A 17,607-nucleotide genomic window follows, 5' to 3' on the forward strand; every position below is an offset into this window, starting at 1 on the left:
ACGCTCTGCCACTGAGCTACCGTGTCTATAACATGCTCTAGTTTATTTTTGCTTATCCACTTCTTATGGACACAACTATTCTTCATATGATTTCCCAAAATCCAATCATGGGCCGTCGTGAATGATCAAATGATGACCAAAGTAAATCAGACACTGAAGTTATTATAGCTTGTAACAATTCATAGAATTATGCTGTCGGTCGTCTCGTGAACAACCGATTCAAAAAACGACATACTGTAGCTATATGTTACAGGAGCAGATCGACTCACATGGATTGCATAAACTACTGGGAACACATTCACTCCGGCGGTATTTTTACTGGAGCCAAGAAGTTCACGTGAAAGATGTGATGATTTTTCCCCTTCCTTTTTACATTCTACAAAAAAATTCAAGTAGTGTTGGTACTTGTGCAAGACTCTTGCGCAAGAGTCTTGGTCTTGGTCTTGGTCTTGCAGGTATGGTCTTGGTCTTGGTCTTGGTCTTGCACCCCTTGGTCTTGGTCTTGGTCTTGCATCAGGATTCCTGGTCTTGGTCTTGGTCTTGGTCTTGGTCTTGCATGCAAGACTCTTGCAAAAACTGCAAGACCAAGACTCTTGCGCTCATCACTAATTGCTATTTTCACATGATTCCTTCTGTCTTCTGTATCTCCTGTGTTTTTGGGTGTCGGCCCGTAAAACGTTGGATTTCCCACTTTTTTTCTCTCCTCTATCGATTGCGTATTGTTTGATTGGGCAATGCTACTATCAATATAAGATGTTCCCTTGCAAGATGTCCTTTTACTAATGAAGTTCTGAATTCCCCGCTAGATGTCATAATAAGCCAGCTTTGGACTCTTTATCTTACTTGTTGCACGCGGAATTACGCCATAATGTCATATTTGAGCTTTGTTTGCTCGTTTAGGTGGACAGGTTTTGAACTGTTGACTTTTTCCCAGTGAGACTGAAGTGTAATGTGCAAAAGTGCAAGTACACTGACATCCATCGCGTTTTATTGGTTCTATCTAGTTTTAGTGGACTTTGCAGATGTCAAAGCGCAACATTGCAAAGACCCTATATGCGAACACCATAAAATATCCCATAGATCCCATATTATTTGCATTATTTTTTAAAAAGGAATTCCCGTGTTTTCTACACCGAAACCACTCCAAATTAAAAAAAAAAAAAATCAGTCTGATCTGAAAAATGGTGCATTAAAGGGTTAAATTGATACAAGAGGAAATCTTCGTCACGAAGAAAAATCCCTTTGTTACACACTGGTCTTATGAATAAGCATCGAGAGAATGTCTCGTGGATACGTAATGCAGTCATAAAAAAACTTTATTGCGATAACAGAACTGTTTCAAGAGTATATGAAGGTATTTTGCTTATATACACAATGTACACATATCAAACGCATACTCAGTGAACAATCCATTGATCTCAACAGACGGAAGAAAACATGATTCAATATATTCCTTTCCTGTTATTAGTGACTGTGGGACATTTTGTGGTAACTTCAAATGTGGCTAGGCGTACCCCTTTCTACGCTAAATGTTTATATGAAGACATTCTTGGAACATGGATTTTTTATATTGGAGACCATGGGATTGACAGATTTGGAGATTGTGATAATGTAGGTAAGTGTTTTTCATTCACTTTCAACAGCACTAAGAGGGTTCAGACAGTGGTGTATGCAAGAGGGTTTCCTGGTTTGAAGCTCTTCTACAAAATATTACGGAAAAGTTTATGTTATCAGAATATAAGGACAAAAATTGAGTCTGTCCTGAAGCAATAAGAAGTTGGGTGCTTGAAACACCTCCCCTTGATCAAAGGTGCCCACAAATGCGATTTAAGGGTCTTCACTTCAGCGAAATTAAACTACCGCTAATTTTAGAGTGTTTCTGCAATATCTTCAAAACAAATAAAAATATTTGAAAAGCAGAAACGTAGTCAACTAGACAATACGATCTTGCATGTGATACCTTTACCACAATTCACCTATCTGCTTTTGGTATGCCGCTATTTACAAAACCCGCAAAAAATGCTAAATCTATTTACAGTTGCAAATCGAAAGAAGATGGATGAGTTGTCAGACCCGTATCCACGGGGGTCTAAGGAGGGCCGCCTTCCCTCCTAATTTTTGCTGGCCCCCTCTAAAATTTTCACGGTAGGCTTGCAAATGAACTATAATATGGTTGGATCGCCCCCCCCAAACTTCTACCGCCCCCCCCCCAACATTTTTAGGCTGGCTATCGGCCTGTGAGTTGTGATAACGGTATCACATGCAAGATCGTATTGTCTAGTTCACTACGTTTCTGCTTTTCGAATATTTTTATTTGTTTTGAAGATATGACAGAAAAACACTAAAATTAGCGGTAGTTTAATTTCAAGGTAGTGAAGACTCTTAAGGGCCAGATTGGGAGCATGAGGTCATTTGGGGGACATAATTTTTCATTGAAATGGCGGAGGAAAGCACGGTGACTCAGTGGTAGAGCGCATTTCTTCAGTGCGTGGGGTCCCTAGTTCATCTCCCGGCCAAGTAAATTTGTGGTGAACAACATCTTGTTCGTGGGTTTTTCTCCGGGTTCTCCCGTTTCCTCCCACACTCTCATTCCACCAATTCTTCCATCATCATTCACTTGTGTTAATCATCCGCCTCCTTTAGCCTAAAGGGGCGTAATCGTGGGACGTTAAACTCAAAGATTTCATTTCAGTAATCATATGAGACACATTGTGTAAATTTTTGGTTTCCAAGTCATTAAATTTTGGGCTTAGATTTAACCAAAAAAGTAAGTCCAAATCCGCACTTCAATGGCCAAAAGCTCGCAAACCAAAGGTCCGCACACCATAATTTTTCATATTCTTATTTTTAGGCTCATAATAGACACTTTAAGGCAGGGGCGGATCCAGGACCGACTTCTGGGGGGGGGGGCGATGGGTTGTCATACTGCTAGTTTTAAGGGCTCCAAACTTTGGGATGGGTTTTATTTATATATATAAAATAAGAAAGTTCCGTCTTCTGGGGGGGGAGATCGCCCCGATGCCCCCCCCCCTGGATCCGCCCCTGCTTTAAGGACACTTTCTATTATTTTTAAAGTTTCTACAGTGACAGGAACATCCCATTGAAGTCTAAGGGAAATTCCGTGGAGATTTCCGTTGCCCTTAAAAAAGTTTCTACTCTGACAGGTAGTACATGCTATTGAAATCCAAGAGAAAATACGTGAACATTTCCATTAACTTTAAAATGTCAACCAGGAGCAAGGGCGCCGATCCTAGGGGCCGAGGGGGCCCACCCCCCTTCAAAGCTCATGTGGGTCCCTCGTTGTATTTGTAAATTTATAATATTTGGCATAATTTGAATACAATTTGTCTTAAAATCTTCATATATGCTTTCTGCGTCTGAATGCCCCCCTCCCCCAAATTTACAGAGAAATCGGCGCCGTTGACCAGGAGCCTAAAAATCCCATGACAGTATGGGACGTTAGACGTTCTATGGACATATAACATGAATATGCCGCAATGTTGTAGACAATCAATGAATTACTATCACAAAAAATGTTTCGGAAGCTCTGTTTGTAGGCACCACCAGTATAAATGCCTGTTAGAGCTAACGAAAAACACGTGAAAAACTTTAGTCACGATACTACCTAATGGTTTAATCATAACCATATACAGTTACCACTGGATATCTGACAGCTCTTGCGGTTAGCGTATGCGCCTCTGGTGTGGGAGATCCGGGTTCGATTCCCAGCGGGAGCTCATGTGGTTCGGATTCCACGTTAATCAGTAGGTCCACGTTTCATATAGCCTCGCTGCTGAAAGAGACGTTACACTCAAAATCAACTCAACTCTGATAGCTCTTGAAGTTCTTACGTATAAAAGTGACAGTAAGTTGCTATCTTATTATCAATTACTGTGACGTCATTCCTTACTTTGTTGCCATATCCGCTGTAACACAGATTTGATTTTCTATACAGTATACTTTTTTAGAAAATATGAAAATATAGTGCAAATGATAGTGTTACGTTGCGCTTAGGATATCTTTTTTTCATATTTCGAAAATAACCATTCTATGAACAATGTTCCAATATAGTATAGCTTATTTCGTTTGAAATGGCAGGAAGCAAAAATATACCGGTGGCGTGAGTTTTTTTTTCTTTCTTTCTTTTTAACGATGATTCATTGCAAATGATTCTAGCGATTTGGTTTATCTATTGTAGATATATTGTTTCTTTTTGGTTTTAGGTTATAAATAACACAAGTCATTATATAAAATGTGGACTGTAATTTCTTTAAATAGAGTTACACTTTAACTTTGATTATAAATTTAAAAAAAAAAAAAAAAAAGTTAGTGCCACCGCAAGACCGCAACTCTGGCCTTGTATTCCGCCATCGAAACCTCCAAACACTAACTTCCTTCTTTTCAATGTTACCAGATGTTGTGTTCTAGAGTAATATAACAAACTTAACCAAAAAGTTACTAAAAGTACACTCATGTCCAAAATGATTGTCACATATTTATAACTGACTTCTTGTAAGAACATAATTTCAAAATGATTTTTCAGGTACTTTTAATACTGATACTATGTGTATAATCGGAAAATGTATATTTGGGGGTAAATTTCATTTGAAAAGAATTATAAATACGAAAATTAGAATGAGTAAAACAAAATGTTGCTAAATGGACAATAAAGTTTTATTTTCGTTTTATTGTTCTTATTTACTGCTCTTTCGATATGAAATGTGCCGCATACATGTCTTTGCCGATTATACACATACTAACATTATAAAAAATACCGGGCGAATTCGTTATCAAATTATATTCCTGCAACAACATATTTATAGACATGCGACAATAATTTTGGACATGAGTGTACATAAAACCCAACATATATAAAAATGAAATCAACGTTGCATGGTAGAGGAGTATAAGTTAAAACTGAATATGTCAAGAGCCCTTCAAATCAGGGAGATGAAACTTGGTATATAAACTACTAGCAGCGTTCACCCCGCTTCGCTGCGGTCACCCCGGAACGCAATAAACGTTGTTACTTAGATAATTTTTACTTTTTCGCTTTCAAGTGATATGATAAAAACCATAGAAGATTGCAGTAAATGTTAACATTATATCGCCTGTCATTTATGTTAACCCGCCCCGCTTCGCTGCGGTCACCCCGGAACGCAATAAACTTTGTTACTTAGATAATTTTTACTTTTTCGCTTTCAAATTGCAGTAAATGTTAACATTATAGCGCCTGTCATTTATGTTAACCCGCCGAGTCACATGGTCATGCGGGTTGCATATAAATACGTTTATTTTTACCTATGATGAACTAATAACAAAGGATTTGTACGTATGGACACTTGAATGGTCAATTATCTCAAGACACTGGTAATTAAAAATTAAAGTGATATGATAAAAACCATCTAGGGTCCAAATCCTAATAACCCCCCAAAAATGAAAGAAATTGGTTCAGCCGTATTAGCGTGATGAGTTCACAAAGGATTTGTGCGTTCTCTTTTATATATATAGATTTATTAGAAACAAGCCTACATGAGTTAAAGCGTTTAGGAAAATTCCACTTCTAACAAGGGAGAAAGAGCAATTTTTATAATGATTTCTTTCGTATTCAAATCAACATTGTCTGTTCCATCACCTCTGGAAAGCGATTGAACCGTCAGAAATGAACTTTTGCAAGACGTCAACACTTGGTTGGGGTTGAATTTTCCTCATTTCACCTTCATTAAAATGTGTGTACTAAAGGAGGAGAGGATGTTTAAGCTATATGACAAAAATATACTATCTCAGAGTCCCTTTTTGTTAAGAAGATGAAGTTTGCTACATAAAATCCTTATTAAAAATAAGTGGACACCTGTCTCCTTAACTAGCCCGAAATCGGAACCTCTTTGGCCATTATCTCAGGAACGGTAAGAGTGACGCGAAAAATTCCATTACTTTCTCAGGTAGTTTTCGATGCTCTATCGAATGGTGGGCTCAAAATTGAAAAATTCGCAAATAAAGACAGACGGACAGACAGACAGACACATACATATACACACACAGACATAGAGAATTCAGTAACGAGCTTTTAAATTCGTTGAAAATAATATTGATGTCTGTATCATCATCACGGGAAATCAATTGAATCGTTTGAATTGAATTATCTGGAACTTAGTCTCAGCACTTCCCTCAAGTAGTTATTATTATTATTATTATTATTATTATTATTATTATTATTATTATTATTATTATTATTATTATTATTATTATTTTAAGTTTTGACTGAAGTGCGTATCATAAAGGGAGAAAGAAAGAATTATGGGTACAGTTCGAGATAGCATTTTGTCATTTCAATTAAATTCAAATATATCTCTGGGGCCGCGGTGCCTCAGTGGTGGAGTATTCACTTCTGGTTTGTGGGGTCCTTGGTTCGATCCCAGCTCGCACCAAGTGAGTTTTGTGGTGGACTAACACCGTGTGTAGGGGTTTACTCGGGGTTATTCCGTTTCTTCAAACTTTCCTCATTCCACCATTTCATTCATTTCTCATCATCGCCGTCTCCTCTAGCTTACACAGCATAATCGTGGGACGTAACAGAAAAAAATCAAATTTTTCAAATAGGCCTATATCTCAAATATTTTTCATAAATCATTTTTCCAAACATTTACCATTTTTCCACACAAATTTACCATTCTTCCCTCAAATTAACCATTATTCTCCCAAATGTATCATTCTTCCTTCCATTTTACCATTCTTCACCAAAAATTACGATTCTTCCCTCAAATTAACCATTCTTCTCCCAAATTTATCATTCTTCCTTCCAAATTTACCATTCTTCCATAACATTACCATTCTTCCCTCAAATTAACCATTCTTCTCCCAAATTTATCACTCTTCCTTCCAAATTTACCATTCTTCCCAAAATTAATATTCTTCCCTCAAATTAACCATTCTTCTCCCAAATTTATCACTCTTCCTTCCAAATTTACCATTCTTCCCCAAAATTACTATTCTTCCCTCAAATTTACCATTTTTCTCTCAAATTTATCATTCTTCCTTCCAAATTTACCATTCTTCCCTCAAATTAACCATTTTTCTCCCAAATTTATCATTCTTCCTTCCAAATTTACCATTCTTCCCAAAAATTAACATTCTTCCCTCAAATTACCATTTTTCTCCCAAATTTATCATTCTTCCTTCCAAATTTACCATTCTTCCCCAAAATTACCATTCTTCCCTCAAATTAATTATTTTCACCCAAATTTATCATTCTTCCTTCCAAATTTACCATTCTTCCCAAAAATTAACATTCTTCCCTCAAATTACCATTTTTCTCCCAAATTTATCATTCTTCCTTCCAAATTTACCATTATTCCCCAAAATTACCATTCTGTACACAAATTTACCATTCTTCGTCCCAATTGTTCCATTTTTGCTCCCAAATTTACCATTGTTTCTCCCAAATGTGCATTTCCCATTCTCTAGTTTGGTTGTACCATTTTCAATGAAAAATTATGTTTTCTAAATATTCTCATAGATGTAACCAGAATCCACCCAAGATCGTGAAATTTACGTCTTTCTAAAGAACCCACAAAGTAGTAATGATTTCAGTACATTTCCTCTGTAGGAGGGAGCTTTCAATACGTAGGGAGTAAAAGTAACACTGCAAAAATACTTGTGACCCACGTAAAGCACGATCGGAGAAGTGGACGGGCAAACTCAGCTCCGAGAGTGAATTCCATTCCGGGTCACTTGAAATCAGCATACCTACAAAAGGAGTTTTGCTACTGGATGAGTTCTTCGACAGATGTATTTGTGGCTATTTTACGTTAATAAATATTTCAGTAACAATTCTTGTGTAATATGGATTTAGGACAAGAAAGTTTATATATTTTTGAGTGCAGGGTAGGCTAAAGGGGACGGTAATGGGAAATGATTGAAACGGTGGAATGAATAGTGGAAGGAAACGGGAGAACCCCGAGAAAACCCACGCACGCGGTGTTTGTCCATCATAAAGTCCACTTGGCGCCAGCTGGCATCGGACCAGGGACCCCATGCATCAGAGATAAACGCTCTACCACTATGCCATCGAGACTCCGACCCAGAAAATTTAATATAGTGGTTTGTCCTTTTTATTTATTTACTGAAAAGTTTAGTTTAGTTTAGTATCTAAAGGTCATAAGGTTAGATAGTCGATGCAAATGCCCGATAGTGCATGTCTTGTTTATATGTTGAGACCGATAAAGAACTTCAAAGGCCAAATATTAAATAGCAAGCCAGCTCTGGATTATCAAACTACTAACGCACACAAGTCATGAATCACTTTCATGTCCCTCCCCGCTTCGCATTTCCCCTTCGCATCAAAGTATACAACAAAAGCGACTGACTTCCTCGTCTCAGTGAATATCTAGCGTTCATTCTGAACGCATTGTGTTTCCGCTTTCATTGTGCATCTGACCAATAAGCTGTTAATTAAAGCTTATCTCGGTTACGTGTTTAAAAGAAAAAAAAGAAAGAAAAAAAGAAAACATGATCAAACTCGTTATTCTTCAATTTCTTTTTGTAACAATTTTGTTTCTTGGGAAAAGCAACGCAGATACTCCTGCGAATTGCACATACGATGACATAGTGGGCAAGTGGTTATTATATGAAGGTGCCAGAACGAACACCAAAACTGAAGACTGCAGCGAACTTGGTAAGTTTCAAATTTTAAGTTTGCTAGTTTTTCTCCCTCAAAAGCCTTTGGCTGTAAATTAAAATCCTGATTAATTAAAACTTGTAATTGTTTATACTCAGTGACGTAACTATGCGGGGAGAGGCAAACGGGGATTGTGCCCCGAGCACCGGATTGGGAGGCGCAAAACTGGACAAATTATCCACTATAAGGCAAGGAAAGCAGGGGCGTCATTTCAGACTTCGCTTGGGAGGGCAAGAGCACGACCGACATAAAACTTTCATGTTTTGTACTAGTATATTAGTAGGCAATCTATTAAAGTATATAAATTCATCAAACTCTTGGGGGGCAATTGCCCCCTTCTGCCCCCCCCTAAATGACGTCCCTGAAGGAAAGGGGTTTTAGGAAACTAAAGATAATAAAAAAATATCTCAGGAACTTAATAGGACAACAACGACTCACCAACCTTAGGGTCATATCCATAGAGCACAAGTTAGCTTCAAAGCTATCTTTTGAGAACACTGTAAAATCCTTTGCAGCCAAAGGAGCCTGCGAAGTTAAATTTTAGTTCCAGCATTTTATGTTTTCATTTAGTTTACATCGATTTAAGAGATTTGTAAAATGCCCAAGTAGCCTATAATATTCGAGAGAACAGCTTAAAATAATTAAATATTCTAATGTTTGTCATAATTAAATAGCCCTACGGTATTCAATTCTAAAGCAACAGACTGTTGTTGATTCATTCTACACATACACATATCCCAATATAATTCCAAACACATTGGGCCTTATGCAGAGTCGTTTTGATGTTTGATTAAAGCCACTCTACGGGGTTGACTAACGAATGGTTATCAAAATCGTATTCAGAGACTCTGATTAAGACGTAATATTTGACAAAGTTAATCACATGTGACTAATTAACCTAGAGCAGAGGCTAATCTTTTACCCACGGTTTAGCGTGCGACACAACATTTCGTATTTCGTATTTCAGGTATTTTCATTTTTAAAGAATACGCATGCGCTCATCTACTTTTCCGTAGTTGCCGCATTTATTTTATTCACCGGATGCATTGGGGTTCTATAAGTTAATCATACCCAAATCATCTTTTTAGTTGTACTCAAAGTAGACTCTGAATACCAAAAAGTGCAGGTTCTTTAGTAAAGTGTTAGTATGCTACTAACTAGTCTGTGACTAACCCTCGATTAACGAATTCTCTCTGAATACCACCCATTGTGATTTGCAGTAATTATGATTGTCAGGCATGCTACTTTCAGGCATGCTACATTATTTGGCACTAAAATAGTAATTAGTTTGGTGTTTCATCTTCTTTTAAAAATTAAATTATGTACTGAAATTTTGAAACCAAGTTTTACCATTTGAAGAAAAAATGGAATAGGAGGATTACTGTGTGATGCCAATATCAGGTGTAGTCGGAGAGCATTTTCGTTTGGTTGGTCAGTGTGTGTGGGAAGGGGCTAAGGCGAGTTCTTAACCCGGACAACAACTAGCTTAGTTCCGTCGCTGTTTATACTTAGCTTTTTTTTTTTTTTTTTTTTTTTTAGTGTTTAAATAAACTGCGGTTACATAAATGAGCCAGTGCTGCCAACCTGAAGTGCTATAAAATCCCATCTCAAGACGTAAAAAAAAAAAAAATCCCACGTTGTAAAAATAATAATAATAATAATAATAATAATAATAATAATAATAATAATAATAATAATAATAATAATAATAATAATAATAATAATAATAATGTTACAATGATACTTATGTACTGTATATTGTGTGTAACTTTTTTTTCATTTTTTTTTTGATGAATTATCAATAAATTTGGATCTTCCACGTTTATAAAATAGATTGTGAATGACTATTTTCCTGAATTGAGAACAGATATATTTTGTTATGTTGTTAGAAATGCAATAACTCCATCACCTTATATTGCGCCAAATGATACTAGAAAAAGTTTAATTCTCCACACATTTTGTGTGGAACATTTGGAAATTTGATTGTTTCTCGTTTGATACAAAGTAATCTATTTTACTTTGTTTCTTTCATTCGTTCGTTGTTTTGTTTTCTTCATTCTTCAAATGCTGTAGCCCAAAATTTCGTTTCTTGGTACTTAATTTTTAAGAATCACAGTATGACTAAATCACTCCTCACTAGCATGCACTTTGCCAATAACAAAGAAAAAACTTCAGTCTAAAAGTTGACAATACTGACACGTTTATTGATTACTTATTATTAAAGCCCGGCGAATAAATGGCGAAATAAAAGCCTGAAAATGGCTGGCAAAATTGTAAAATAAACACCCAAAAATGGCAGGTGAAATGACACAATAAAATAAACAAGCAATCACGAACTTTGGGGAAAAAATAGATACTAAAATATGTAAAAGCTATAATAGGCTATAATTCATTTACTAATCGAATAAAATGTTTCATGTTGTACTTTGTACTTACCACTAAAATTCTGGAAACTTGCGCAACTCATGAAGGGACAACATCTAACAATTCATTCGCCATTCTTCAGTAGTAACAATTAAACAATAACTTAAAACACTTATTTCATTCTATTCACACGCGGTTACATTAGCATCAGGCCTGTAGCGAGCCCAAAAATGTAGGGGGGCCAAAAATGTAGTTCATTTGCAAGCCTATCGTGAAAATTTTAGGGGGCCAATGAAAACTTAGGGGGGCACCCTAGCCCCCCGTGGATACGGACCTGAGTAGCACAAGCATTCAAAGCACAAGAAATACTAAAGTGAAGTCATTTTACACTACACTAACAGTTTATTTTCACTTACGAAAGGTTTTTCATATTTTGGTTCTCTGAAATTATTAACATCTTTTTAAGATTTTCAAAGGAAAGACTTTATCTCCTGTCAGAAAGAATTCGCTTTAGATTGAAAATGATCTTTCCACATCTACAGATGTCACTGGAGCATGCTTGAAACATATATCCACTTCCCGCTTGTAGAGAATTTTGTTGGCATGGACTTTACATATAGTGAAAAGTTGCATATATATTGCCTATTTGACGAAAATTCCCTTTATCCCATTCTCAACAATTAATGTGAAAAAAAATCCACAAAATGGGATTTTTGCCACGACTTGGCATCACTGAAATGAGCGCCTCGGGGGAACATAATGCTAAGCGCCACTTCCAATGAAATTTAGTTATTAGCTGCAATGGCTTGGGATCGAACCGCAGAAGAGTATGTAGTTAGTTTAATTTCAGAAATGTACCTGTAGATGGCAGAGGGAGCTTGTTTGATGTCATTGCATTGAATTGCATGGGAATACTGGCTTCGTTAGGTTTCTAAGTCTGGTGGGGTCGGGGGGGGGAGGTCGGATGAATCAAAATCAAAATTCTCTTTCCACCAAAAGTTATATACACAAAGTAGTATTAGCAGCGGCGGCTGGTTCTATATGTTGCATGGTTATGTAACCGGATATTTCTTTTTAATATTAAAGATATTTTTAGGTATTAAAATAGTGTATAAGTAAAAAAATGAACCTTTGCTCTTGAGCGCAAGTACGCGCCTTTGTCGTGGGAGACCCGGGTTTGATTCCCGGCGGGAGCTCATGTGGTTCGGATTCCACGTTAATCAGTAGGTCCACGTCTCATATAGCCTCGCTGCTGAAACGGACGCTAAACTAAAATCAACTCAACTCAACTCTTGAGCGCAAAACAGTATTGATGCATTTCTTTAAAAAATAAATTTTAAAAAAAAACTGAAAGAAAGAGAGTGATTTACAAATCCAGTTGCAGGGAGCGTTGCTACTTGAAGCAGTAACATTGCGCATATGGCAGCGAGCTCCTATCTCTTAAGATGAGGAGGTGGATTTATTCTTGCATCGCTGCCATCCTCCCGTATTGCCCTCTTCCAGTTGCTCCTTCATCCGCAACTGGTATATAGTCAGCTTCTGTAGTAGTTACGAATTCCTCCGCTTGGCAGCGCTTGACTCAATTGATAGATTGAGTGAGATATAGACGCTTGGAAGAAAGAAGTTATTCAGAAAACAGAAACTCGCAAAGAACAAATACGCGTCTGGTGGTAGCAGGGGCGGATCTAGGCTGAATATTTGGGGGAAGGCGGTCGTTTGAAGTCAATATATTGTATTTTACATTTATAATACAAAGGTGAAAATCCTTGGGATAGATTTTATTTTTTAAAATAAAAAATACCCTATTCTGGGGGGGGGGGCGATCGAGTCTCGAAGAAGAAAATGTCTTACCACAGGTCTAATTCCTGGCTCTGTATCTTTCATGCACATGATTCCGTGTTCGATTTCCGGCGGAAAGAGTAAAAAGTTAATCTCAAATCATTCACTTTCAATACTCATCTGTCTTCTTTAGCCTAAATTGTTGGAATGTTAAACTATTTTTTTTTTTTCATTTTTGAAGAAAAAATCTTAGATTTCATCCTTCTTTATTAGACCAGCAGACAAAAATAAGTAGTTACGGAAAATGGACTTTTTGTCCCTTATATTCATACAAAGAAATGCTAACAAAATGCATATTGTCGGAGGAGAGAGGTGTTTCTGTATCCTAAAGAAAATAAAGCGGAAAATATTTGCAGTAGCGATGCTTTCTATTCAGAAAAACTTGGCGAGCAGCATTTCAGATTTTAATGAAGTTATAGAAAAAACTGAAGCTCGAAAAGAACGAAGAAAGACCTTGCATTTTAAAATAATGCATAGTTTACTTAATTAAATTATTTTGTTTAACTGCATGCATGAATAATGCTATATATTCGATTTATCTCTTGTTCAATAACATGAACGTAGAAGTTTTGTATAGAAATAGTGTATAAACGTACAGTGATAGTGGTTGTTTGAAAAAAAGGAAATAACTTACATATTAAATACTTATATATTAAATCAATATTAGAGAATACACTTTAATCAATAAATATACAAATGGAGCTTAAAAGGACTTTCCTCTTCATATTTCCTGAATATTTTTTTGATAAGACTCAGGAATGCTGGGGGAGGGGAACACTTGCGCGTAACTACATACCTTTGATATTGCAACATTGCAACCGGTGCTTCTACAGACCACGAACCGCTACTGAGTACCTTTAAATATATTTTACTAAAATCTGGGAGGAAACGTCCCCCCGACCCCTCCGCTAACGATGCCAGTGATGGGAATGTTGCAAGGATATACCCAGCAACTTTTTCTTGGGGAGCACAACTGTCTGTAGCTTATATACTGTTTTCATATTGCTTTTAGTTACTAAATTATATTATGCTTGATGTGGAATAAACACTTGTAGATTTTATATAAGTAATTAAAACGTTGTTTACAACTAGTATGATCTTTATCGTAATAAAACGCAAAGCACGTCTGTGTCCGCCATTAACAATATATTTTCTAACAAATCAAACAGGTTGACAGAGAACGAACGTAGGATTCGGAACAGTTTCATAGTACACTATATTGTCTTCCTTGCTTGAGACATTCTAAAACAAGTGACTGACGCGTGTGAAGTTGGTTAAGATTTTAAAAGAAAAGTTTTATAATTATTCTAAATCCTGGAATAATTGACTACAGAAATATTCACATAACTTGCTGTCGCATTTATAGAGAAGCCATATCTTAAATATTCATTTTGGTTCAGTAATATTATTGAACAGACCGGCTGATAGACGTCGTTGGAGATATCCTATTGAACTCAGCCTCTTTCACTGGCTATCAGGAGAGAGTATATGAATTTTAGGACTCATGCACGTGCATCTTTTGGATTACTCTTCGATAACCAAGTCATTTACTGTAGCTCTTGGTTTGATTAGGTCTGTAGGTAGCAGAAATCTCAAGGGGAGTAATATAGTATATCGTTTCGGAGAACACATTGTGTCTTTTGATCAGTCTGGAAAATTTAAAAAGGTAGAAACATGTTTACAGCACTTGTGGCACCCAAACCTTTTGGTGCGAGCATGGATAATCATTAGATTCTCCTGAGGTACCTTTCAAACTACTAATTCAAATTCATTTCATATAATTCTAGACTGCGCGTGAGGAACAGTATAAAGTCAGAAATTGGCCAAAGTGAGATAAGTCAAAATTGGAGATCTATGTCATGCTCCACCTCTGGTTAACTTGGTATAAGTCAATTCTAAACGTGAGTTGAATAATCGCGTCTTGGCACTGTTAATATAAGTGATTCATGCTTATGCTTGGTAAAATAAAAAATCGCCTCCCGAAAACTTTTTTTTTTTTTTTAATTATGCTGTTTCTCCCGCGCAGTCTAGAATGAGGTGTTGAAACAACACAAAATGACCACCATTTTAGCGTGTTACTTGTGTGTTATTTCAGCACCAATCACATCGCTTTCCGAGCATATCAGAAATAACTCGTTACTACCTGAGAGAATTTGCATTGGGATTTATCGTTTAATATGAGCAAAGCTTTGCGAAATATATTTGACATTTATGCCAAATAACGAATAATGTTCTGTTTTCTGTGATCGGTCTCAATAATATTGTTGTAAACCTGTGAATCGTGTGACAACAGTTACATAGGCAAGAGTTCTGCCATCTTCTGTTCATATGTGCTAAGACACAAGAATAACAAATAAAGAAAATAGATGGAAGCACTGCTACCTGTGTAACTGTTTTCAGATGATTCACAAGTTTACAACAAAAATATTGTGACCGATTACAGAAAGCATAGAATGTTATTGGTTACTTGCCACAAATGCGAAATATATTTTGTAAAGCTTTGCTCATACCAAACAATAAAAAACAATGCAAATACTCACAGCCAGTAGCGAGGTACTTCTGATATGCTCTGAAGGCGATGTGCTTGGTGTTGAATTGACACACAAGTAACACGCTAAAGTGGTAGTCATCTTGTGTTGTTTCAACCAGGGGCGGATCCAATGGGGGGGCGATCGCTCCCCCCGCAGGAGAAGAAACTTTCTTATTTTATATATATAAATAAAACCCATCCCAAAGTTTGGAGCCCTTAAAAGGAGCAGTATGACAACCTCCCCCCCCAGAAGTCGGTCCTGGATCCGCCCCTGGTTTCAACACCTCATTTTTTGCTGTGTAGAAGCATTAACTCGTTATTAACACGTTTCGTTTATCCTTATTAGTGTATCTGTTTACGATAACGCTTATTATTTATTTATTTATTGTGCAGGGACTATTTATAAGAAGATAAGAGTAGAACTTCAATATCCAGATGTCGCCATCGATGAATTTGGCAACGTTGGTCATTGGACGTTGATCTACAATCAAGGTTTCCAAGTCACCGTGAATCAAAGGACATACTTTGCGTTTTCATATTATGTTAAAGTAAGTACATTATCATACATAGTGGTGTATCGATGAGGGGAAGTATTCTAGTTTACTAAAACTTTATTCCCTATCTGACGAGTTCGTACGTTTGTTTACTTGAATCGTTGTTGCTGTGTTTGTCATGATGTCATTCGTTGAAGGTGTTGTCACTAAAAAGGTCCATACACAGTCCATTTCTTGGTTTGTTGTTATACGAATTTTCTTATATTTATCACAAATATTTTACAGTTATGTTAAAAGGCTTCTTGCCCAGAATATCCTTTTAACCCTTCATAAGTTACATAAGATTTCAACAAATTGTTTTCTTCTTTTGGAGGAGAGAATTCTGGGTTCTTTCTCGTCAGCATATGCATCAAAATTATCGTCTGCGGGTGTCAGTACAGAGCAATTAAAAAGAAACAAGATACTCAAGAGTGCGGCCAACAAAGCATTAGCCTTTAGCCCTAATTTCACCTTCCCATGAATTTGCTCGAACTTGAATGCAAGCGTCGATGCATAGAACATGACTCTGAAGGAACCAGAGTGGTCAGATGCACCGTTCCTGCGTCATCGCGTTCCAAAGTGTGGGATGTCACGAGATGGCGCTAGTATCGAGGCGCAGCTTCGAGATCGCTTTTTAACGCCTCGAGGGTATTTGTATAAAGTGTGAAGCTATCACGTTATAGTGGTCACAGATTTAACTCCGTATCGTATTAAACTCGTTGATCAAGCTCGTTATTGAGTGTCTGGAGCACGTACAGTAGGATGTTGTTCATACGGTACATAGCTACATAGCTACAATTATTTGGTACTTCTCTTACGGCCACAACTATCAGTTTGTTGTGCCGGTCATCGATAGTCCAACATTTCTCTTCGCATTGAAAATGCTTCCGATGATGAGAATGCTTTTGATTAAGTTTCATAAACTAAAGTGCCACGTCGATCTCAACCTTGATGCTGGCGCCATCTCGTGGCATTCCACACTTTTGGAACGCCATATCTTAGAAACGGTGCATTTGACCACTCTGGTTCCTTCACAGCCGTGTTCTACGCATCAGAAGCTATCGATTGGAATCACGTTCGGGCAAATTCATGAGGAGGCAAATTGGGGCTAAAACTGGACGCACTTTTTTTTTTTTTTATTGAGCTTCTGTTTAATCGAATTGTTAGCGCACGCGACTTCGTACTCGTAGTGTGAAGCCCATGGTTCTACTCATAATTGGATCAAAAACATTTTCCAGTGTTGACTTGTCATCATGTAGGGTGCGGTGACTCAATGGCAGAGCGCTAACCTTTGGTGCGTGAGGTCCCTAGTTCGATTCCAGCTCGCACCAAGTAGGCCTCATGTTGGACAATCATTGAATCGGTTTTCTCGGATATTCTCCCGTTTCATCCCACTTTATTCATTTCACCATTTTGTTCATTAACATCGTCGTCTTCCTTAGCCTCCAAGGCATAGTGGGACGTAAAACTGAAAGATTTCATTTTATTTGCTTAATTCCCATGAGGCAATTGAGAGCTAGCCAAGCATTACCCAGTTGAACATGCTACATCTGGCTAGCTATAGTCCTTTATAGATTGTAGCGGCAGAGAATGTAGTGCTTCCTTTTATCTGTTAACTAACTTTATCAGCATTTCAAACCCATATGACTAAACAAAACTGAAAA

The 17,607-nt window shown here is 37.1% G+C and overlaps 1 protein-coding gene across 1 annotated transcript in view; it reads left to right on the plus strand.

The window, feature by feature from the left end:
• The first annotated feature begins 8,371 nt into the window (after positions 1–8,371).
• Positions 8,372–17,607, plus strand: part of LOC145686786 (dipeptidyl peptidase 1-like) — a 58,997-nt gene continuing 49,761 nt past the window's right edge. The window contains exons 1-2 of the mRNA XM_081760443.1: positions 8,372–8,674; positions 15,804–15,958. Coding sequence (XP_081616569.1) covers positions 8,509–8,674; positions 15,804–15,958 — 321 coding nt within the window. The 5' untranslated portion in view covers positions 8,372–8,508. The remainder of the gene's footprint in view (positions 8,675–15,803; positions 15,959–17,607) is intronic.

This window comes from Thermobia domestica, chromosome 5, assembly GCF_964235325.1.
Source record: "Thermobia domestica chromosome 5, izTheDome1.hap1.1, whole genome shotgun sequence".
Lineage (NCBI taxonomy): Eukaryota > Metazoa > Arthropoda > Insecta > Zygentoma > Lepismatidae > Thermobia > Thermobia domestica.